The sequence below is a fragment of the Mustelus asterias genome, chromosome 18 (assembly GCF_964213995.1).
Source record: "Mustelus asterias chromosome 18, sMusAst1.hap1.1, whole genome shotgun sequence".
NCBI lineage: Eukaryota > Metazoa > Chordata > Chondrichthyes > Carcharhiniformes > Triakidae > Mustelus > Mustelus asterias.
The window spans coordinates 51,178,133-51,204,099 of record NC_135818.1 but is presented as its reverse complement, the minus strand read 5'-3'; the positions used below and the strand labels follow the sequence as shown (position 1 = coordinate 51,204,099).

The window sequence follows — 25,967 nt, the reverse complement described above, 5'->3', positions numbered from 1 at the left end:
ACCCCAATTCCCCATTCTCTAACTGTCTCACATCTTACCTTCCCTTCATCACTGATTATGACCAAATGCATGCAGTGATAATGTACAAATAAGTCAGCACAAAATAAACATTCCAAATCAAATTTACCATATTGCACACGAATGCAAGTTAATCATCTTTATGCATTCTTTTCGTACCAGACTTGTGTGCGTGTCTTTGTCTCAGTTTTCCTACGTAGTGCTCCCCGAGTGACTGCAGCATGAAGGAGGCTGCAAACAGAATTGCAGGATGTCCTCACACATCTCTGGCCTGAGAGGTCCAGCTTTGGAGAACATTATCCTGGCATGGGCGCTAGCATGGTTGGCTGGCTGGCTGACAGGCAGCAGGCAACACCTGTGGATTGGGAGAACATATGCTGACAACCTGAGAGATGACAGTAGGTTTGTGCTCTATGGAGTCACTGTCATTCCTCTAGGGCGTTGCCTTGGTATTTCTAGTAATCTGTTTTACTCTTGTGGCACCTTTTGAACACTGATGCCTGCAACCACGATAGCAGATACAAGACAGCTTCTGTCACAATGAAAGCTGAGACATAACCATCAGATGTTACATCATGATCAAATCAAAACTGCATGAATAAAGTTGGTAAGAAGTCTCACCACACCAGGTTAAACTTTAACCTGGTGTTGTGAGACTTCTTACCGTGTTCACCCCAGTCCAACGCCGGCATCTCCACATCATGAATAAAGTTGGCCACCACTGCCACCCTGGAAAGCATGGGCCTTGGACCATCAAGCTCTGCACTAAGCCCTGTGCAACATTGGCACTGGACTCCATGCTCTTGCATGCAGCCTTTCTGGCTGGCCTGCCAATACACTGTGTATTTGTGCTTACCCATCAGCCTTCTTCCTTAGGTTGCCCAGTGTTCATCTGAATCGCTCCAGCAGAACCCATGCATGACCTCGCCCTCTGGCAATCTGGCAGCTATACAACCCTTGCTCTCTGCCCTGACTGCACGTTATTCATATCCTGTGTCTCACCACTAACAGATCATGTCTCCCAGCTATTTTCTTAATTACATGCAGCGTGTATATCTGAATGGTAACTGCGAGTGTGAAATCAAGCAACAATGTTTCTCCATCAGCAATGTCTTGATGCTCTTCCACCATTACCTGGGCAGCTGGTAGTTCTTGATATCAGAAAGGAGAAAGGCACACAGGTAAGATTGTGGTGAGGGGAGCGGGAATGGGAAGGAGTGGGAAACTTGAGGTGCAGGCTTATATCTGCAGCTTGTAATTAAGAGGAGATTGCGGGAGGAGGAGGAAATGAGATGAGGAGGAGGAAAATTTAGGTATGAGGATATCATCACCTTCTATGACTTCAGCCAAGTCGCTGGCCATGTCTTGAGCAATAGCTGATGAAGAAACATTGTTGCTCCAATGATCAGCAGCACCAGGACATGCAGATGTGCCTGCCCACTGCCAGTTAGTACCAATTACATTGGTTATGCATCATAGAATCCTACAGTACAGATGCCATTTGGCCCATCGAGTTTGCACTGACGCAAACAGAGTATCTTACCTAGGCCCTCTCTCCTACCCCATCCCCGTAACCCCACACATTTCCCATGGTTAATGGGACACTGTGGGAGAATTTAGCATGTTGGCTCTATTCTCTCTCCACAGATGCTGTCAGATCTGCTGAGATTTTCCAGCATTTTCTGTTTTTGTTTCAGATTCCAGCATCTGCAGTATTTTGCTTTTTATATGAAGGGCAGACAATATATGCAAGCCATGAAATATGGGTGGGAAGCTTGCACCACTGTTAAGTGACTGAAGGTGAGATGCAGCATGAATGTTATCCTGGTTGATAGAGATCATTCGTTCGTGAGTGATGGGGCTGTGGTGCATTGAGTAATATCAGAGGCTAGGGGGTGCAGTTGGTAGGATAGGGCATTTGAGGAGGAACTAAATTACCGTGGCCACTTGGCTGATATCACTGGATATTTTGCAGCTTTGCAACCAGTTATCTCTTGGCATTGACTGTCGCAGCGACCTTTTCCCACTAACTTCAACTTCTCTGAAGAGCCTTTTGTGGCTACACCCTCCTTTGCACCTTCTGCTTGAAGGCATCTGTCTGAGAACTTTGCAGCATCTTCTCTCATGTCATGCCACTATTCAGTCTTTTTCAACATCAGTGACTTGTACATGAACTTCCAACATCTACGGCAGCCATAATGTACCTCCACTTTAAGGCTAGCTTTAACTCAGTCAAATTTCTCATTATCTTGAGTCCTTCGATGAGACATGCAGCCACTCAACAATGTGGTAAGCATCTGTTGCACATGAGAATCATGATAATGAGCAGGCAGCCTAAATTTGGTGTTTATTAGGCACAGGATAATCGCTCATCCGGAACCCCATGTCCATTTTCAGGAGTGCCCAAATTAGTCCTCTATTTTACTGTACAAGCTAAGAGAGAATATTGTCTCCAAAGTTTGAATGTGTATAGTTATAGGATACCACCAAATTAAACAGACTAACTGACCAAATATTGAACCTTTTGGCCACAGATTACAGTACATTGCTGAAATGAATTTACAATAAAACTTCTAAATCAACATCTATCAGTAACGCATACTGTTCATTACTAAACATTCCACTGAATAGTTTACTTTGGTTAACTGAGAAATGGTTGTTGCAGTAATGGAACAGGTATTTTGAAACACAGTACTTACATGCCTGTGTTTTTGATAATACGACCTTGGTCCATTTTTTGTCCTATTCCATGTACAACAAAGACAATGTGAGTAGGAAGTGGAGGTTTGTCTTCAAGTGAAGACTCTTCTACATATCCTCTATGAAGTCTAGTTCCACTGCTTGATGCTGCATTGACAAAAAAGTAGACAATATTTGTGCACACATAATATAAAACAATACATAAATCTAAGAAGCATAACATGGAAAACGTCAAGCAGTCACACACTGTCAACTACAAAGCTGCACAGTAGCTGTAAGTTTTTAATTGGTAAAGTTACTCAACAAAAAATTAAATAGAAATATAACCAAATAAACACAAGTTTGGGTGGGGATAAGAAATTGCAAAAGAAAGAGGTCACTAATGGGAGCAGTTTATAGCCCCACCCCCATCCCCCACCAGTAGCTACACAGGACAGAGTATACACCAAAAAATAATTAGAGATTGCAAGAAAAGTACAGCAACAATCATGACTTTGATCTTTACATCGATTGGGCAAGTCAAATTGGCAATGGTGGCCTGGAGTATGAGCTTTCCGGACAGTTTCTTGGAATAGTATGTTCTGGAACTGACCAGGTTATTTTGGATCCGGTAATGTGCAATACAGCAGGATTAATTAAGGACCTCATAGTAAGGCAAGAATGACCATAACATGAGAAGGAGAAACGTGGATCCATAATTAGTGTCTTAAGCTTAAACAAAAGGCAATTACAATGGCATGAAGGCAGAGTTGGCTAAAATGGAGTAGGAATATAGGTTAAAAGACAAGATCTTGATGAAGCAGTAGCAGACGTTTAAGAAAATATTGCACAACTCTCAACAATTAGATCTTTCACCGAGGAAGAAAGACTCTACCATCTGTGGCTAATTAGGAGAGGTATCAAATGCAAAGAGAAGGCATACAAAATGCAGAGATTTTTTTAAATGGAGAGAGACTGCAGAATGCTGCACGCGAGGAACCTAGGTGTCCTTGTATATGGATTGCAAAATGTAAGCACACAGGTACAGCAAATAATTAAGAAAATTAATGGAATGTTGACCTTTATTGCAAGGCGGGGGAAATGGAGATCAACAGATGAGCTTCTCAAATGTCTCCATCAGTGTCACTCTGAACTGCTACAAGGTCATATGCAAGAACAGATTTTCAATGAATCTGGTCATAATTTTTTCTGGTTGACTAATCTGTAATCACTGACGGAGGTGCGCAGTTTGGAAGGTGTGAATTAAGGTACTGCAATCCATACCAAACTGGGCAGCTGAAGCTAGCAACAGCCAAGCTGACAAACTCACCCAACTGTTAAGTTTCGCAACTTACATTTGAAAAACGATGCAGCATCAGTAGAAAACCTATTTTGGGAATACTGTCTAATGTTGTGTCAATTTTACAGGTACTGTTTGATTCAGGCTCCTGCTTATAACAAACTTGATGAAAACATTGACTGTGACTAGGGATTGTGAAATAGCCACCAGTCATGCAATCTCATTCCTCTCTCAAAGTAAAAATCAAACTTACATTTTAACAGGGAGAAAAAACATGTTCCAACTCATAATCCCTTAAAAAGTATCTTTAGAAATGAAATTACCATTGCGTAGGCAAGTTTAGCTTATTCAACTTGCTCTCAAAAAATTCAGGTCAACGTTAACATAATTAGTAAAGCTAAATGTTTTTTGACCAAACTGTACCTTTGGAAAATCCCAATTTCTGGGTAACTGTTCTCGCAATTTTGGATGTGGTAGCATCACTGTACAGATAAACCTCATCCACGCTGTACCAGTCCACATGGTTACGGCTGAGCTTTAAACTGTGTATAGCTGTGACCCAGAAACATATTTCAAATATTAATAAAACACAGTACACAGATTTGTCTGCTGTTTGTAAAGACACGCAAAACTTAACTTTGAATTGTGAAAAAGTGGTCAAAGTGCATGCAGTGATTAAGGGACAATCCAAATCTAGAGGTTTATTAGTAAATACAGAGAAGAGGAAACACTTCATGAACTGTTAAATGCTTCCAGGTTTCTTGCACAATAAAATTGCTTTGCCCTTCGGTGGTTTCTCTGGTGGGTGGGAGGTTAAGAGAGACATACTGTCAGGGCCACGTAATCTCCCTTCTACATAGAGTTCAGATTGTCAATACACTTGGACGTGGCAAGATATCAAACAATTTGGATCCAAGACAAACAAGTCTTTTTCAGTCAGCACTGTAATATACAGGAAAGTAATGAATACGTTGCAAGTCTCAAGTTACTGATGATAACTTGTGCAACGGAAGTACGTTTTAGTAAACAATGGCGCTGATTGTTCAATTTTGCCAAAGTCTTCATAGCAGCATAAAATCACTCTCTGCTTATTCATTTTAAACTATAAACCAATTAAACCTCATCAGCCATAAATGATTTCTATCCTAATAGGACCAGCAACATTAAGTGACCAATTATAAACAGTCCTGGTTGAACAGTTCATGATGTGTAACTCTCTGTTTAAGGAATCTATCTTGCTAGTTCAGTAATACTATTTACCCTTGCTACAAGATTCCTAGTGGAGCCATGCACTAAAAGCCAAACAGCATGGCTGGGATTTTCTGGTCCCGCCCACATCGGGACCAAAATTTCCCGCCCTAAGTCAACAGACTTTTGGCTGGTCCGTCAAATTTTCTGTCCCACCCGCGACGATTCCCACTGCGGGTAGGAACAGAAAATCATGTATTAACCTAGATGCCAGGCACAATTTCTTAAAGGTTGCAACTGAAGCACATAATAATGAACTTAGAGAGCAGGTTTTCTATGGGCAGAGCATTGATGGGAGGGCGGGGAAATAATTTCAAATTCAAGAACAGTCTTACTTTGGTTCAGGAGGAGAGGAGTTTAAATACTACTTGAAAAGCTCTTCTAACCAATAGCAAAGCTGTACAGAGTAATCTATACTATACCTTGGCAACGCTTTCTTTTGTTACATGCAGTGGCTGTACTTTCTTTATATCCTCTCCATTTGAACAGAAAGGGAAGGTAGAAGGGAGGGAGTTGGTGGAAAACTAACAAAGCAAAAAAAGTGAACTTCATGGATCTTGTGATCATTCAACTGATCTTCAGAATAAGGTCTCAAAATCAAAATACATTCTAGGTTTTCCAACTAAAAGGTTCTCTGATGTTTACCCACACCAAATTGGTGCACTTATAATCCTAAATTATTTCTAACAAAGTGAGTTGAAAGTTAAGTACAAATTAGATCTTACCTACAAATGACAGAATACAATTTGACATTTGCTGCATGATCTAATGGAGTTTTATGTTCATACTAGGGTTGTCATATTAAGGTTTCAACTATGCAATTTCCAGGTTACCAGCAACTGTCCAGACACTAGTTTCTTGAGAAATCACACAGTTGTTATTGGCAGAGTTCCGTTGGTCTCTACGTTCGACAATAAAGTGGTCAGGTATCATATAATCAGCACAGCAATAGCCAAAATTTAATAATACATCAGTTTAGTTTTTGTTTCAAGACATCTACTGAAAAGCAGAATGAGCAACAAAAAAAAATGTTACAGAAATCACTAATCTTTTCTGTTAGAATATTTTACATCAGGTTATCCATGAGAACCAATTGCTCATTTCTTTCTTTCACTTTCACCAGTAGCCAGGCTTACTCACATCAGTTTAGATGACATTTTATGATACCAAATGCACTATCTACTCATGATGAGAGGTCAAATGACACCAGGTTATAGTCCAACAGGTTTATGTGAAATCACAAGCTTTTGAAATGCTGCTCCTTTGTCAGGTGAAGTGGAGAGGCGCAGGCAGGCACAGAATATATAGGCGGAGTGACAATAGCCCGATACTCACCGACATTTAGGAGTGGCGGACTATCGTCACTCTGCTTATATATTTGTGTCTGCGCGCCTCTCTCCCACTTCATCTGACGAAGGAGCAGCAATCTGAAAGCTTGTGGTTTCAAATAAACCTGTTGTGACTATAACCGGGTGTTGTGTGACCTCTCATCTTGTCCACCCCAGTCGAACACCGGCATCTCCACTTCATTACCTACTCACGTTAGAGATAAGAATTTGCAGTTTTAGAAAAAAACAAATCAGGCTCCAGCAGCAAGCAGTCAGCATTGCATTGGTCATTAATGAAAAATAACAACTCAATTTCTCAATATCTCAGATCCTACGATCCCAGGATTGTAGGTCGGAGTCACAGGGGTAGAAAATGATAGTCCTATCTACAACTGGTGCTTCTTTTCATCATGTTCCCTTTGGGGAATCATGGAATTAACTCCAGGATGCTTTAGTCTTATTTGTAAAACACAATGAAGTTTCATGCAGCACACAAGTGAATAATTATTGGCGTTAGTGATAGAGAAATTGGATAAAAATGTGGAAGTTAAAGACTAAATCAAATAGCTGGATACATCACATACACTCGGAATGTAACTGAAATGTTTATTATGCTAGTCAGTTGTTATCAAGGAACATAACTAAATACTCAAAGCTTTATTCAGCGATTAGTAGCTGCCAACTAAAGTGAGCAAGACATTTGAAAATTTTTATACTTGTCTTATGAGTCAGTTAGAATTCAGAAACTTGCACTAAAATAGGTTGGGTACAGAGTGATAGTCAATAGTGTATTCAATTGAACCTCCCCTATGATTAAGATGAATGAAAACCTGAAGATAACGGTGCTATTAAATATTTGTATACCAAAACCCTACAATTAAGAGCTGTGGTGCATTGTGCTGCGCTCAAGATTCTTCACAAACCACTTCCTCCCAATTTTCTTCCCTTGCTCTTGAAAAATGCCATTTCATACCCTCCAATATCTCAACCAAATGACTAATCTTTATAGGCGACTCGATGGGCTAGTACAGCATTACAGCTGAACCGTTTATAAACACAGATCCACTGACACTATTTGAAGCATCCCTACCAAAACTGCAAGAAATCAAGCAACGCAGCACACAGTGGAATAGATTCTCCATCTTTTCTGACTGTGGTTTAGGTTCACATTGGATAATGTGCTTGACAATAAATACTGATTATATTTGACGCCTACAACAAAGCTGCTATTATCCATATAGCTCTTCAATTCTCCAAGGTAGCTTGGTTAGCACTGCTGCCTCATAGCACCAGGGCACTGGGTTCAATTCTGGCCTTGGGTGACTACGTGGAGTTTGCATGGTCTCTCTGTTTCTGCATGGGTTTCCTCCAGGTGCTCTGATTTCCTCCCATATTACAAAGATGTGCAAGTTAGGTGGATTGACCGTGCTAAATTGCCCTCTGTGTGCAAAGATGTATAGGTTAGGTGAATTAACCAGGGTAAATGTGTTGAGTTACAGGGCTAGGGCAGAGGGAGGGACTGGGAAAAAAAAATCGGTGCAGACTCAATGGACCAATTGGCTTCTTTCTGCACTGATTCCGTGGTTCTATCCTCTCAAAAATGGTTTCAGACCTGGCTTATATATCAGTAGATTTGGCCAAAACTAAACTCCCTTATGTAAGAAAAACAAAAGTTAAACAATGGATATGTTTCCAGCTGCAGTGATCATAACCAAATTAACATTTTGCTTTGTAAAATATGTATTTTGTTTCAAAGCCAAAATTCTGTGCAAATTTGTAAAACAAATTTCACTGATGGCATGCATAGCGTCATGCAGAATTATTCAGAAAACCTTCAAAAGAAACAGCGACAGGGTCCTCCCTGGTTACCAAAGATAAACTGTGACAAGCTTCATTTCAAAAATTACACAGTAGGATGATTAAGTAGCCTGGAAAACCAAGCTTTTAAAACATTTAAAATAACTGTCAACAAGCTGATTAAAGCTATTACTGTGCTGATCATTTGAAATTTGTTCTTATTCAGGTGAATATAAAGTTAAATAAATGGAGACAACCTAGTCTTCCGTATTAAAATACAATTTATCTTTACATTTTGGGTATTACATTTGCTTAAGCTTCCAATTACAGAAAAATCTCCCTCCCACCTTTAAAAGATAGTTGATGACAGACTAGCGATGTGCATGCAAACAGCTAGACAAAACAAATGAAGCATTTTCACAGCATAATTTCACCAACTATCATGCATATCTATTGACAATTTTAAAGAAACTGGTTTGGTTCATGTTGTGTCCATCTTATACTTAAGCACATTTCTTCAATTATGTGGAATCAGTGACTACTTAATCTAAGTCATGCTGCATTTGCACTGCATAGCTTTATTATAATAAGTCTAAAACATATTCAAAACAATTGATGGATGCAGTGAACAAAATGAGGAATTCTTCTGTCTTTAACTATGGCAGAAATTGCAAAACCTGTGGATGACAAACATTTCCATGCAATTGACCACAGTAAGTTTAATTATCACACCGTTTGAGAGGCAAAGAGTGAGTATGAAAATGGACTAGCAGCTAACATAAAAGGGAATCTAAAGTCTTCTATAAACATATAAATGGTAAGTGGGCAGTAAAATGATTGGTGGAGCCAATTAGGGACCTAAATTGAAATCCATGCATGGGACAAAGATAATAAACGAGCACTTTGCATCTGTCTTTACCTTGGAAGAAGACGCTACCAAAAGCATAGTCAAATAAGAGAAAATCTATAAAGAGGGCAATATTAGAAAGATTGGCTGATAAGTCACCAGGACCAGATGATGCATCCAAGGATAGGGAGGGAGGGAAGAATAGAAACAGCAGAGGCATTGGTCACAATTTTCAAATATTCCTTAGGGGCATGGTACCAGAGGACTGGAAAATTGCAAATGTTACACCCTTGTTCAAAATAGGGCGCATGGATAAAGCCAGCAACTGCAGGCTAGCCAGTTTAATCACGGTAGCAGGAAAGCTTTCAGAAGCAATGATCCAGGATACAGTTAGTTGGATAAATGTGGATTAATTCAGGGAAGCCAACATGGATTTAAGGCAATAACGTTTAACCAACTTGACTGGGTGCTTTGATGTGATGACAGAGAGGGTTCATAATGGTAATGCAGTTGACGAGGTGTATTTGGACTTCTGTTAGAATTTTGACTATCCCTTTTATTCAGATGTCACTAAGTTAGAGTCAAGCTATAACGACTTCAAATTTCCACTAAGTACATCAATGATAGACAAATAAATGTGGATATCCACAAAGGTAAAAATGCCATCTCTGCTCTACTCCATTTTGTTTGCAAAATTTTCTTTTTGAATATGGAAAACTTTTCTATGTTTTTTTTCTATGAAAAATTTCCAATTTTCTATGTTCTATGAATACAAGCCTTGACAAAAGTAGTGCTGAGAAGTTACCTTTTTTCATAAAAAGGTCAAATCACACAGCTACAACAACCTAAAAACATACCAGACTTTGAAATCTTCTGCATTCAGGCAAGTGCTTCAGTTAAAAAGTATTAAATCAGTAAAACAGAATCTAAGCATTAGCACTTGTGATACAACCTCAAATCCAGCTTTTTATTGGGTCGGGGTGTCACTGATCTTTATGAAATTTAAAAAGGAACTCCCATTGTGCCATTTTTCTAAACACAAACGCTGAATTCAATAAGTCACTTTGAAAAAATGATTAAAATAACTTCTGGAGGTTATTTATTAAAAGGCACTAAGTCAGTGACAGAAGATAATTCCTGAAATTCGGTGGAAAACTCAACATCTAAATCTGATTTACCAAATTCCACAGGACACTTTGAGTTGATGGTTAGGATTTAAGTACTGAGCATTTATTCCAATGCACAGTTGATTTGATTCATTGGCTGGAGAATTCCGGTCTTTCATGCCCTGCCGCCACCAGCAAGGACAGAGAATTTGGTGCTCATTAAATCTCCGTTCAATGTAGCGGGACCAGAGGATCCTGCTGGTGTGAACAGCTGGAGAATCCCGCCCATAACATTCTAGCTCACAGAAAGAATCCAAAAATAATTTTCCAGTTGAAAGAAACTGCAAAAACAAATTAAGAAGTTCCATGCACCATTTCTTAAGAGATGAAAAAATAGAACAGATGTATAGAAAAGCAGAAAAATAGAATGGACAGTTTGAAATAGACCCTTTTCAAAAGAATTCTATATTTGAATGAAATTCAGTTAAAACTTAGTGAATTGAGACACTAATTGGCTAATTGCTTTACTTAGATTTTTTAAAAATAAAAGTATAGGGCTGATGAGTTGAAGAATCCTTTTAATCAGAACTGAAAGGTCATCAACCCGAAATATCAGCTTTGTTTTTCTTTCCATAGATGCCACATGACCTGCTGAGTATTTTCTGTTCTATGTTTTGTCTACTATAAAATAAAGCAGCATACAAATCAAGCCAATATAATATCTATTGTTAATTCAGTCCAGATTTGGGGAAATTGAAGGAATACACATACTAAAGTCAGTGTAGAATGAAGGAGTGTCATTGTTACTCTCCCAAGTGCTGTTACCACATGACTGGATGTGCAGCAGTGAGAATGAGCTTCTATAAGAAGGCAACAAGACTACCTATACAAGTGATTGACAGCACCCAGTCAGAGAAGGTTTCTGCAGCAGATCTAAATTCTTAACAATACTCATAAGAGGTCAATTATTTGTGATAATATTCCTTTACAAATAGAGCTCTGATGATGAGATTCTAGTAAATCAGTTCTAGTAAATCAATGATATGCTTTTGTTTGCTCTGCAAGGTTAATTCAAAAATCCCCATTTCAGCTTTATTCATTTCATATTTTTAAAATTCTACTCTTGCAAATGTTCTATGTTATTCAAATATTTCTCTGGCCTGTGTGTGTTAAGCTTTCTAGCATGTTGTACTAACCAAACTGAATCAAATGGGGTCAGTTCACTTATTGGCTCAACACTGACAAAGATGCCTGAAAGTACATGAACTTCTGACACAACTGCTTAGAAAGAAGATAAGTAAAAACAAAATTGGAAGGACAGATAGGGAATGCAAGCTGTAATTTATTTTCTAACCTCAAAGGACATTTTTCTGGATAATTACCAAAATATAAGAGGCAAGAAATGTTATTCTTCATTAATTTATTTTAAAATATTAAAATAACTGTTACTGGATTTGAGACAGCATTGGGACACCACCACCTTCAATTTTCCTTCTAAATCACACACTATCCTGACTAGAACTATATCATCATTCCTTCACCATTAATAGGTCATGATCCTGGAATTCCCTCCCTAACAGCGCTCTGGAGGCCAAATGGACAACATTTCAAGGAGGCAGCTCACCGCTGTTTTTTCAAGGGCAATGAGGGATGGACAATTAATGCTGATCTTAGTAGTGATACCGACATCCCACGAGTAAATTTTAAAAAGTTGTTTCTATTGCCTTACATGAAACACATCAATTTCTCGCTTCATCATACATTCAGCAAAGGTCAGGGCTGCAATTCACAAACATGAAATAATACGGCGTACACATAATAAATAACTATTGTGTATTCAAATAGTAAGCAAGGCTGAAAACTTCCAGTCTCTCATTCGACAGGCTTTGTCTTACCATCTTTACTATCCATAGGTTTAGCGACGTCCAGTTCAAACGCATCGTGCATCTGTTCGCCCCGAAAACGTTTTAGGTGTTCAGCTTCAATCAGATCACTGTCTTCCTCTTCCAAAGGTTGCCACGTACCATCAACAAACCACTGGCCACGCATGACTACAATATTATCAGGTTCTGCAAAGTCAAAGACAACACAAGCATAGTTAGTTAATAGTAGAAAGCAAAATTTGCAAAATCTCAGAACACTTCTTTGTAAATATACTACAAAAAAAATCTAAATATTGCAACTGTTTTCATTACAGATGCTGCCTGATCTGCTGGATTTTCTGTTTTTGTTGCAAGTTACTGAAACAATGGTAAGGGAAAGCGAGAAGGAAGAGGGGGAAAAGGCAAACCTGCAACTAGTTTGCGCTGTCCAGAATATTAGACAAAAAAAACAAGACACACATGTAAGTAATTTTCTATCTGTCTCATTATTTCTAAAGAGATCTTATTTTTTTTAGTAAGTGGACTAACATAAGCTGTCAAGTGGTGGGGAGTGATTATTCCATGACTGTATTCCAGCAAGATCAACATTTCATTTCAAGCAAGAGGGTTTCAAAACAAATGCTCTATTTGTGGAGGCAGTACAAGAAATGTTGTTACCAGCTCACTAGGGACTCTGACATCAAGGTGAAAAGTGGGCTACAAGGACATACTTGTCGGCAATGAGACCTGCTTGGTAATTTTACCTCAGGCAGCTTCCTAATTGGTGGGCTGCGGGACCACCGTCCAATTAAGCATTAAAATAAAAGCAAAACACTGCAGAGGCTGGAAATCTGAAATAAAAACAGAAAATGGTGGACAAACTGAGCAGGTGTGGCAGCATCTGTGGAGAGAAAAACGGAGTTATAGTTTCAAATCTGTGTGACTCTTCAGAGTTGAAGAGTCACGTGGTCTCGAAACATTAACCCTGAATAAATTCAATGACCCAGCCCCCAATCCTGGGGAAGAGAATTCTACAAACTAACGACCCTTAAGAGAAAAAAAAAATCTCTCCACCTCAGCCTTAATAAAAAGACCACTAATTCTTACTGTGTTCCCTAGTTATAGAAACATTCTCCCAGTGTCTAACCTATCAAATCCCCTCAGGATCTTATATGTTTCAATAAGATCACCACCCAAAAAATGAGGGAAGCAATTAAGAGCTGGAAGAAAAGGTACAGAAGGGCCTGGAAATTCCTGGCTCAGCCCACCCACCTCAGGGGAAATGGGGCCGGATTCAGGTTTCTGACAGGAAGCAACTCACATCCTTCATAGAATCCTCACAGTGCAAAGGAGGCCATTCAACCCATCGAGTCTGCACTAATTTTTTGACAGAGCTTCTTACCCAGACTCACCCACACCCTATCCCTGTAACCCCACACATTTACCATGGCTAATCCCCCTAACCTACAAATCTTTGGGCACTAAGAGGCAATTTAGCATGGCCAATCCACCGAACCTGCACATTTCTGCACGGTAGGAGGAAACTGGAGCAGCCGGAGGAAACCCACACAGACACGGGGAGAACATGCAAACTCCACCCAAGGCCGGGATTGAACCTGGATCCCTGGCGCCATGATGCAGCAGTATTAACCACTGTGCGCTGCCAGAAGTCATATAACCAACGAATGGGGTCAGAAATCCCGGAATTGGGGCATGCACATGGGCGGCACAATGGTTAGCACTGCTGCCTCAGCACCAGGGACCCGGGTTCAATTCCAGCCTTGAGTGACTGTGTGTGGAGTTTGCACGTTCTCTCCATGTCTATGTGGGTTTCCTCTGGGTGCTCTGGTTTGCTCCCCTGGTGCAAAGATGTGCAGGTTCGGTGTATTGGCCATGCTAAATTGCCCCATAGTGTCCAAAGATGAGCAGGTTAAGTGGATGAACCATAACCCCTTAGTGCCCCAGGATGTGTAGGTTAGGGGGATTAGTGGGAAAATATGTCGGATTACAGGGATATGGCCTGGGTGGGATGCTCTGTCAAAGATTTGGTGCAAATCTAATGGGCTGAATGGCCTTGACAGGGCTCCTATGATTCTATGAAAGGGCTCCGTAGTCAACCCTGCTCAGTGAAAATCCAGGTCCTAGTGTCCGGGGTCTGAGTTATGGAAAACGATGAGAGAAATTAGGATTTTCATTGGGGAAAGAGGTGTTGGGAAGGCAACCTCATGAGGATTGGTGGAAGTGATTCTTGAAATGCTGCCATCTGTTGTGGTGAACCTTGCCAAAAAGTAGTGAAAAGAGCATTTAAAAGGTGCAATGTTTAGTCGTCAAGGTTATAACATAACTTGAATGAATCCACGAGGAAGTATATAAAATAACAAATGGTACAAGAAAAGTTAATCTACAAATGCTGCTTTAAAATAAAGAATGGGAGTGGAATTTGAGAGGGAAAAACAATTCTTGCGATATAAGAATTACTAGAAAGGCCACCATTTGTTGTTGCCCATCCCCTAGAAGGTGATAGTGAGCTGCCCTCTGAAACTCTGTAGTAGTTTGACACAATTGAGTGGCTCAGTAGGCTACTTTGGCAGAGGTTAAGAGACAACCATGTCAGCATGGGACTGGAGTCACATGTAGCCCAAGCTGGGTAACTAAGAATGGGCACTAAATACTGGTCTTGCTGATGGCAACCATATACCCAGAAAGGGTTAAAAACTTAGGCTAAACCTAGATGCACTCAATTTGTGAATACCACAACACAATATCTGGTCATCATGTCACCCAATTGTTTAAAAAATACAGAATAGATGGTGTTCAGGAAACTTCCAAGATTACCAATAATTTCCCCACTCCCCCCTGGTATTTTTGGCACCGATGTGGAATAGACGGAAAGCTACGGTTTCATTTGGGAGTGGGAGGTGAAAAAGGCAAGAGTCAAAAGAACTTATAATTTTGTAAACTAGATCACAGGAGGAGTGTACAAGAAATCAAAGGGTTGAAGACTAGTATTAAAACTTGACAGATCAAACATCGCAAAAGGCAAGTAAATATGATCCTCAAGCAGCACAGATGGTCAGCAGAGAAACATATGAATAAGCTCCCAAAACAAGCAGCAAGGACCTATTTCAAAGTAAACAAATCCTTTTGAAGGTCATGACACATCTGGGAGGTTCCAGCATAACAGCAGAGGTTGATAATGCAAATCAATAGTAACTTTGAAGTCTATACATTAACTAGATTTAGAAACACAAATGTGAATCCAATCGGAGAGTTTCCCTTCAAACCTTCTCAAAGCAGCAAGCTCCCTTAGAATCAAAGAAGGAGGCCATTTGGCCCATTGAGTCTGCACCGACTCTCCGACAGAGCATCTTTACCCAGGCCTCCAGCCACCCATCCCCATAACCCTGCACATTTGCCATGGCTAAGCCTTCGAACCTACACATCTTTGGACACTAAGGGGCAATTTAGCATGGTCAATCCACCTAACCTGCACATCTTTGTACTGTGGGAGGAAACTGGAGCACCAGGAGGAAACCCACGCAGCCACATGATAAATATTTATTTAAGAAATGGGGGTTGGAGGAAAATACAAGCTTTTTAAATTTTTGCACGTATGTGTGCTTTATCAAACTGAAAGACAAGCACATTTTGATAATCAGATGATTCATGCACATACATTTTATGCCTAACTGACCCTTCTACATTTGGCCATTTAAGTAGTGTAAAAGGAGTACTTCACATTAGGTACTGACCCCCTCTGATCATTTATTATTCTTTTCATCCCCAGTATGTGATCTTTGTATGCTAATAAGGCTTACAAAAACTGAGGTTTTCTGGACTTAGTAGCTTGACATTTCAGTGCAGCTACATAGATTGGTGCCAGTAGAATCACGATCATGGTTGTTGAACAGCAGATAGTATTCCTACTATCCCTTTATAGCACATAGGCTTAGAGTATATACGGAGCGAACTAAGCAGAGTGAACTAAAACCTTTTAACAATACCACCACAATTTGCCAGGCATCAAAACTGAATTCTTAGCTTGGCAAAATCAATTGCTGCATTAGACACACCAATAATTCACAAACAGCTAAAAGATATTAATATATGCAAGACCAATAGTGATGACTTGTACTTGTTAATGCGTTCACAATAATATCCAAAGTGCTTTTAATGAATATTTGAATATTTACAGAAACATCTGATCAGAATTTTCTTCCCTACGCCCATTCTGAAAGAACTCTATTTAAATACAGTGGGTTCATCCAACTTCTGTTATAACCTTAATGACAGAACACTGCACCTCTTTTGATGCTCTTTTCAGTACCTTTCTTTGCTAATACCACCACACATATAGCAACATTTCAAAAACGTAAAGAATCATTTCCACCAATTATCGTCACTATCTTATTTTTCTACTTAGGCAATGAGTTTTACCTCCTGAAACCAAAGACTCTGTTTCCTTCCCTACACATGCACCAACCCACACAGACTCCAAATCTAATTTCAAACACCAGTCATCCTTTACATTCCCTCACACGAATGCATCAAATTATGGGTCATTTTCTACTGGGTATGCACTCTCAAAAATTGAATGATATCCACAAAAAACACTTACATATACCTAGGTCAGATTTAAGTCCATGTAGCAAGTTGAAAAACCAATCTTGCAACGATCAACAGAAGAATATTTTAAAAAGTACTCTGCAGCCCCTTAAGCCAGCTCCACCATTCAATATGATCACAAATGATGCCCTACTTCCTGCCCACTCCCCATATCCTTGTTCTGAGAAATAACAGTGATGGAAAGGCGATATATTTCCAAGTCAGGATGGTGAGTGGCTTACAGAGGAACTCCCATGTGGTGGTGTTCCCATGTGTCTGCTACCCTTTGTCTTTCTAGATGCTAGAAGTCCTGGGTTTGGAAGGTGCTGCCCAAGGAGCCTTACTATGTGAATCTTGTAGATGGTACACACTGCTGCCAGTGTTCAGTGGTAGAGGGGAATGAACGTTTGTGGAAAGGGTGCCAATCAAGCCGGCTGCTTTGTCCTGGATGGTGTCAAGCTTCTTCAGTGTTGGAGGAGCTGCGCCCATCCAGACAAGTGGACAGTATTCCATCACATTCCTGACTTTTGCCTTTTAGATGGTGGACAGGCTTTGGGGAGTCAGGTGAGTTACTCGCTGCAGAATTCCTAGCCTCTGACAGGACCTTGTAGCCACACAGTATTGATATGACTTGTCCAGCTCAGTTTCTGGTAACCTGCAGGATGTGCTGCAGTTGCATTCAACCTACAACCAGTGTTCTAGATTCCCTAACTAGGTAAAACAATCTCTCAGTTTCTACCCTGTCAAGCCTCTTCAGTATGTCTGTACGTTTCCATAAAATCACATCTCATTTTCGAGAATGCAGAGGCCCAATTAATTGTGCAGGAGACCAAAAGTGAGCTTCCCGACAGCAGGATAAAACTACAGAATTAAGTTGGCGGATACTAAGCTTCTTGACTGCAAGCATCAGGAACCTCTTTTTAATATGTTTCCATGTAATGCATCACATTAAAAGTTAATCCTACCAGAATTAAATGTACCTTTCCAAACAATAAGTGAGTAACATGCGCCTTCAGATTCATAACTGCTTCAGAATGGCATGCAGCAGGCGAGGTAGCCTTCATGCCCATTGGTCAAAAGTGCTCGGAGCAGGAAGAAGGTCCTCCTGCACCCATCCTTGGAAACAGGGTCGCCTACCTTTCCCAGAAGGCCTGGAGGAGAACCTATAGGGAAGTATCTCTGAAACCTGGGGCGACTCTTTGTCTGCGCTTGGACACTTGTCACTTTTGTAAGCGGTGCCAGCAGCTCCAGGGATTGAGGGGGAGTGGCGGCAGTTCCAGGGATTGGGTGGAGGGTGGCATAAGGGGTAAAAAGGGAAGGAGGTAGCAGCATTTCCAGTGATCAATGATAGTTGGAGCAGATCCAGGTGGCAGTGGAAAGAGGATGGCAGTAGTTCACAAATCCCCTCAGACAGTGAATGAATGCCTGTCTGGGTGCCCTTTAAATTTGCTATCGGTGCTTCGAGCTTCGTGAGATAATGGTAAGGGCATCGACTTCCTGCCTGTCACATGATTGGCTGTGCTTCTCAAACCTAATTGGCTGGCGATGTGTGATCACGCATGGACGAGTGCAGATGCTGTGCACTCCTAGTCCTTCTGGCAACAACTTCACCAGTACCAGCAGTTTCCACCCCTATTTGCTCTCTAAATGGCCCAAAAGCAAAATGTGTACGAGAAGCATTAGGGCTAGTATTGTGTCCCACCAGAGAATGAACAGATACCTTTCTGCTTCTGACAGAAAAAATGCTACTTGAGTAAGGATAAATCTTACAAGAGAAAAGAAAATACAAAATGAACTCTCTCTCTCTCTCTGATACTTTATTATAAATATATTTGACTAAATTTCAGCCACTTTGGGGGTCAAGTTTAAGTTTGTTTTCAGCACCATCCTGCTGGAAATGGTCAAGCTAGGGCAAAGACTGGAAAATTGTGAACGCAAGGATGATGCACCCATATCACTTACGCTTGAGCTTTCAACGGTCTTTTATACTTGAAGATTCAATTTGTTGGATTAGGCACCGCCCACAAAACCTACATGCTTCAGAGTGGAATTTTTTACATTTGCATTATCATCACCTTTTGGTTTTAGTTGCAGCAATCCAGTGCCCACAGAGGTGGTGAACGTCATTGTTGTGCCATCACTGGAATTACTATGGCAGAACTGGATTCAATTCAATTTCTACATCTGATTTTCAAATGTAATGAGTCAAGGAAAAAACTTCCAATTTCTCAGCACAGATGCCTTCAGTTTATCTACTAAAAATGTTGTGGCAGATCATCAAAGCCAACTGGTTTAGTTAGTAACGTGTTTAAATTTAACAGACGGGCAACTGTTAGAAAACCCCTTTATCCAATATGCATCTAATTCCTAGAAGGAACATTGTTACTGTACAGGGAGAATTGGAGCGTGCCATACTCTTCAAATAGCTGACTGTCATTCTGGACAACACATTAACTTTGCACTCAGCATGTATACTATGCAATAGCAAATTTTTGTGATGCATACGTTTCAATTATTTACTTGAGCACTGCAAGCTTCTTCTGACAGATGTAATCATTGAAGCATGATTCCAAGTCAAAGTTGCATCACTGCATCCACCTGTCTACTAATTTTAACAAATGTTATGCAAGACAATTAATGTAACAATGCCCAGTTAAAAACAGCTGGTGCGTGACAAGAGGAGACATATGGTTTATTGTCATTTCTACATTCTCCTCATAAATATGCACCACATACATTTAGAAATTGTAATCTCCTCTGCCCCACAATTTGGAGTGTCTTTTTACAAAGCTTACAGAATGTTATTAAACCTTACTTCCAAGTTAAAAGCTGCTAAGGTAACTAACAACTGATATACGTTAAGAAAAAAATCATACTAAACTTACAGTAAAGTACAAAATATCCTGAAGTTTTTTCTATACTGTTAGAATGCCAATTAATTAAAGCAACAAATGCTATTCCGTGACCACTAATTTGAAGGTAACATACAATTTATATCCATCTTGACCTCTCACACATGTCCATGGTACACTTATGTTCAGACATTTCACTTTTTAAACACCCCTTTCACTTTATTTTTAAACACTCCGCCTGTCCTAACTCAACCACCTTATGCTTAGTATCTTCAATTTTCATTTGAACTCTCATTGCCCTGTCTCCTTCAGCTTCACCATCACAATAAACTAACACATCCTTGGCCACCATCCTCAATTTCTTCATTTCAAGAGCTTGCAACCTTGAACATCTCCACCAGAGCAATTTTCTAAAATCACTCAACTTCTTATCCATCTTAATTCCTCCACCTTAATCTTCCAAATCTGCAAAATATGACCAGTTTATTCCCTTCCAAATGTCCCCTTAACTAGCCCTCCCCTAATCTGTCCCTCATCCTGACAATGACATCTCTTAACTGGACCCATAAATGTCTGGCCATTACCTTTAATATCTCCATTCTTCCATAGATTCCAGATGACCTCCCATCCCTATATTTCTAAAAATATAGGGACGAGAGATCTTCTAAAAAGAACCCCTACGTGTTTTGTAGTCCATGGCTGATGGACAATTTCAGAGCAGACTAACACCACCAGATCCATTTTCACAAAGTTAATCAGCAACACCACCCCTCCTCTACTTAAAGTCCTCATATTACTACCTCAACTTCCTCCGACTGTTCTTCACCCCCTGACATTAAATGTAAGGAGCTTGCGTACCTTTATTTCTAAAAGCAGAACCACCCACATGGCCTCCCTACAGTGCAGAATGAGGCCTTTCGACCCATTGAGCTTACACCGACAACAATCCCACACAGGCCCTATCCCCGTAATCCCACGTATCTATCCTGTTAATCCCCCTGACACTATGGGGCAATTTAACATGGCCAATCAACCTAACCCGCACATCTTTGGACTGTGGGAGGAAACCGGAGCACCCAGAGGAAACCCACACGGACACAAGGAGAAAATGCAAACTCCACACAGGCAGTCATCCGAGGCCGGAATCGAACCCAGGTCCCTGGTGCTGTAAGGCAGCAGTATTAATCACTGTGCCACCATCCTCTGCCCCTCCACCTCCTCTGTCCTCTCCATCACACTAGATCTTCCACATTGGTACTCAGATTCCAGCAGTCAAATTCAGACTTCCATAGACCTGGAATCTAATTGCATCTGCTATTAGTTAGACATACCCTTGTTTAGGTTTTTACACCTATGCATGGCAAGTTGCCACAAGTGTGAGCTTTCAATGGCACTAGAAGTAACAGGGCATCAGGGACCCAAGTGGTGCAACGGTGCATCGTGTTAACCAATTGAAAGATTATGAAATTATCTGTACAAGGAAGGAGGTGCAACTTAAAAGTGGGCGAAATCAATATCAGATACAAAAAGAGAAATAAAGAGAGGTAGAGGAAGATTGAATGAGAAAAGGCAAATGACATTTCGAAAATCTTCCACAATTAAAATCTGAAGGAATAAGACTCCAAGTCTGTGAATGCAATTTTCAGTGCCAGACAGATTGGTAATTAACTTTTACAACATCACTAAAAGAGTATTTAAACTGGAACAGACAAAACTTAATTCTGTGGCAAGTTTATTAACAGTGCACCATTTAAAGCATCTCAATGGCAGACATGCCATTTTCGCAAAGCCAGCAGCAGTAATATTACTAAGACAAGAAACGTTTGGATATTTGAGTCTTATCATACATTTGCCCACCTCCTGAAGTTGCTGCACTATTTGCACATAACTAATATTGAGCACCATTGATTCACCATTATTTTAACAGCAAAGTCTAGACCATTTTCTCTCTCAACTATCCCCCTATCCAACTCCTAGTTACTCACACAAACATAGCATCATTAATTTCTCCCTTCCTTCTTACAGCAGGGTTAATATTCAATTTCACTGCTTGGGTAGTAACTCACAGAACTAATCATATACCCATTATAAAGCCCAGTTATCGTTTCCATCGAAATCAATGGGATGAGAATAGGGCTGGTTCCACAACAGATAGCGATCTTCACCATCAGATTACCATTTAAGCAGCAAAGTTAAAAATTAAGCCTGCTTAGCGTCTCCAATCTCTTAATGCTTTAATGCTCCTTAATGCTTCAATAGTCTGAGTCAGAAGGTTGTGCATTAAGTCCCACTTCGTGACTTTTGTACAAAAGTAAAGGCTGACACCCCAATGTAGCACTGAGCAAGCATCAACCTTTGGATGAGACATTAAACAAAGTTACTGTTTGTCTCCTCATGGGGGAACAAAAAAATTCCAGTACACTATTTCAAGAAGTAGTGGGGGAGTTAGTTCTCTATGATGTCCTTGCCAACATTTACCCCTCAATCACCATTTAAAAATTCTAATTATTCAAATACTATTTGTGTGATCTTGCTGAACACAAGTTGATTTTCATTCCACCTACACAACAACAATGACTACACTTTAAGAGTATTAAATTAGTTGTAAAGTGCTATGAGACATCTAGAGGCCATGAAAGGTGCTTTTTAAAAACAATTCTCTTTTTCTTTGTTGCCACCTAAATAAATATTCTGATCTCCAAACAATTCTCTCTCACCTACAACACAGACTACTTTCATTCCATCTATTTGTGAAGTGTCTTGAAGAGCCATATTCTGTTAAGGTGCTAAGCAAATGCAAGTTGTTGTCTTAGTCAAAATCACTAATGTCATGCACATGTTGTTACACTTATGCTCCCTACTATATTCAAGACTTTTTCCACCAACTGTCTTCGGTGGTTCTTCACCATACTGTGCTCTCATAGCTGCACATAGTTAGTGTAGCCCTAAATTTCAACATTTTAAAAATTCTGTTATTGTACAATCATCTCCACTATACCTAGAGCTTCACTGTTGGTAGCATCGCATCAATCATTTATATTAACCTTTCCGCAGCATCACTCAAAATGAGCCATCTTTGACATATATACTGCCCACCACTATCAAAACTGATTCAATGTTGCTACACTGTCAATGTAAGAGGTGTCTTCCCATGCCATCTTTTTGATGCCTATCACCACTAACCTTTGATCCTGACTTGGTCAGCTCTTCCATGCTTCCCTCAGACTAAAGCATGTGGCACAAAACCATGACCTTAATTTGATCCTGAACTAAGCTTTTTAGCCCCATAACTGACCAGTTGTCATTCCTCAAAGCTCAGCAAAATCACTGCAAGATCTTGTAGAAGTTTAAATCCTATTTTGCTTTACTATCTGGAAGAGCTCCTTCAGCTTTGTGCTCCTGATTCCCAGAGTGTTGACTGTTGCCCACTTCTGCTACAGCAACATTGTTGATGATTATACCCTTGCTCCCTGGGATTCTCTCAACTAAGCCATGTTGCCATCTTCAAAAGTGCAGTTTCTTCCAACAACTGAGGGAGCACCATATAAATTTCTGATAATTAACGTCAACTTTGTATTACCTAAAAATTGCGTGTGTTATGTTTGGAGCTCCATCATTAATAACTTGAAGAGGTAATTTAAAGAAAAGGGTTATGCTTCTACACAACACCTTATCAGTGTTAACTGAAACTCTGAACCTCAATAAAACATCTAGAAATCAGGGTTGCGAAATGGAACAGTAAATGGCTTGAAGAGGTAATTTTTAAAAAGGGTTATGCTTCTACGCAGCATCTTATCAGTGTTCATTGAAACTCCAGAAAATGTTAAATAAAACATTTAGAAATCAGGGGTATGAACTGGAACAGTAAATGGTTTTCTAAAGGAGGGCAGGTGCGTTTATGGTTGAGAACCATAGTAGTGGGTTAGCTGCTGCTTCACAACACCAGGGACCCGGGTTCGATTCCCGGCTTGGGTCACTGTCCTGTGCGGAGTCTGCACGTTCTACCCGTGTCTGCGTGGGTTTCCTCCGGGTGCTCTGGTTTCCTTACACAGTCTGAAAGATATGCTGATTAGGTGCACGGGCCGTGCTAAATTCTACCTCAGTGTACCCGAACAGGCGCTGGAGTGTGGTGACTAGGGGATTTTCACAGTAACTTCACTGCAGTGACTTGTGACACTAAATAAATAAAAAAATCTCTTCCAGAAGCAAAGGGGCAGCTTATAGGCAGGTCAGTCTTGTTTAACCCAGCTGTTGATTTTTCTTCGCTGTGCAAGGGGGAAGGCAGGTTTTTGGACAGGGGAAGAAGCGACACTCACGGTACCAATAGACAGGGTAACAGCCCTTGTCCACCACGTTGACTTCATAGAGGCCTCCGCGGACACAGACGGTCTTGACGGTGTCCAGGCTGGAGTCGGTGGCCACGGCCTTGCTGTACTCCCGGTACATGAGCTCGATTCGCAGCGAGTCGTAGCCGATGAAGGGTTTCCAGGTCTTGCGGTCCTCCTTGTAAAACCAGCGGACCTCCTCGGAGCCCAGCTCCCCCACCACGTCGTAGCGGTGCCGGACGCTGCTGGCGCGGCTCCGCTTGCGGTTGACCGAGGTGTCGCTGCCGCTGAAGTCGGCCTCCTCGCCCTCCAGGTAAGGCAGCGAGGCCTCCGACTCGGCCGTGAACAGGTCGAAGGTCTCCTCGCTCAGCGAGCGGTACATCTCCAGGCCGAAGCGGCCCGAGCGCCGGCGCCGGTGCTGCTGCGGTGAGGTGCCGGGCGAGGAGCGGGTGGACGGCGGCTTCTCATCGCTCGACGCCGCTTGCTGCTGAGGCGGCGGCAGGGGTGGTGGTGGCGGCGGTTCCATGCTGCGCCCAGGCCTCTCCGCCCGCCCGCCGGCCAGTCCAGCCCGGCCTGCCCTGCCCTCGGAAGGCTGGCTCCTTAGGAAGCTGCTCCTACTCGGACTCCGCCTTCCCGCCGCTCATCAGGCGGAGAGGGAGGGACCGAGCGGGGTGGGGTGGCCAGCCGGCCGGCCTCAGTGAGCTCCCTGCCGGGTGGGCGGCTCTCTCTCTCCCCCCAACCCTCTCCTCAGACACGCTGCTTCTCTCCTCGGCCTCGAACTGTCACAGTGCTGCCGGCAGCGAGTCCCTCTCTCTCTCTCCCCACTTCCCGCCGCTCGGCCCCCGGCCACAGCCCGCGTCACAACGCCGCACGTCAGCCCCTGGAGACAGACACAGGCCGGCCCGGGATCCCCGGGCTGGGCTGGGCTCCCCGGGCCGGGACTCAGCCTCCCCACGTTAGTTCAGGGACCGGGAGCTCACACCACACCCAGACAGGACTCTGTTGGATCTCCCGCCTGGACCGAGAGTCCGTCCGGCTGCCTGCTGGGAACCAGGCCCCGTTACCTAGGGGATTCGGATAGACCGGCTTGCGTGGGCCGAGTGGCCTGTGACATTCCGTGAGTGAGAGCAATCCTGAGGATGGATCATTTCCACCTACAATAAGTACACCTGACTGAATTAACTTCTGAAAATCTTACTATAGATCCTTGATTTTATTTCTTGGCTTTAAAAAATTTCATTTGCAAATTAAAGACTTTATTTATAATTACTCTACCTGGAAAGATGATGTGAATCAATTTTATTCTTACGGCCAGGCCATCATTATTGCCTTTAGAAATTGGTGAACCATCTTCTACATTTCGGAATCACAAATTGCTCTTGGTCATGATTAAGCCAGACTGACCAAGCACAACACATTATCTTCTCCAACTAGATAGGTGAATGACAATCTCTTCCTTCCATGCAAGGGTGAAGTGCCCAATTTTGAGACATTGGAACTCCAAGAAAATGTGTTGGTTATGTCATTTTTAGATCTACTATGAGATTCTTTCCCTATGTATTGATCATTTGAGTCCCCCAAAAGTGAGTAAAATTATACTTCACGTGAAAAATATTAGTGCCGGTAGGTGGAAGGAATGTTATTTTGAACCATGTGGTACTTTGAATCATTGGTCTTTTAGCACAGCTAAAATTTTGTTCTGCAACAGTTCAGTTATATAATTCAAGCTTGTTTAAAACTTTACTTACCAAAATGATACCACAATAGTTTCCACAACAGGTGGGGTGGCACGGTTGTTCAGTGGCTAGCACTGTTGCCTCACAGCGCCAGGAACCTGGGTTCGATTCCTGGCTTGGGTCACTGTCTGTGTGGAGTTTGCACATTCTTCTCGTGTCTGCTTGGATTTCCTCCCACAGTCCAAAGATGTGTGGCTTGGGTTGATTGGCCATAGTAAATTGTCCCTTGGTGTCAGGGGGACTGGCGGGGACTGGTGCATGAAG

The 25,967-nt window shown here is 41.5% G+C and overlaps 1 protein-coding gene across 4 annotated transcripts in view; it reads right to left on the bottom strand.

Annotated features, from left to right (window-relative positions):
* The window catches only part of ddhd1b (DDHD domain containing 1b), a 76,682-nt gene extending 51,593 nt beyond the window's left edge, over positions 1-25,089 (bottom strand). Inside the window, exons 1-5 of one of the 4 annotated variants that reach the window (XR_013500034.1) lie at positions 23,959-25,089; positions 12,219-12,392; positions 5,668-5,769; positions 4,421-4,549; positions 2,718-2,865 (exon numbers count right to left, since the gene is read on the bottom strand). Coding sequence is in view for 3 of the 4 variants with exons in the window: in XM_078233915.1 (XP_078090041.1) it covers positions 2,718-2,865; positions 4,421-4,549; positions 5,668-5,769; positions 12,219-12,392; positions 23,959-24,493 (1,088 nt within the window). In the remaining variant the exon portion in view is untranslated. The remainder of the gene's footprint in view (positions 1-2,717; positions 2,866-4,420; positions 4,550-5,667; positions 5,770-12,218; positions 12,393-23,958) is intronic. The other 3 variants (XM_078233915.1, XM_078233913.1, XM_078233914.1) reach the window with 3 other exon arrangements.
* Between the last annotated feature and the right edge of the window lie 878 nt (positions 25,090-25,967).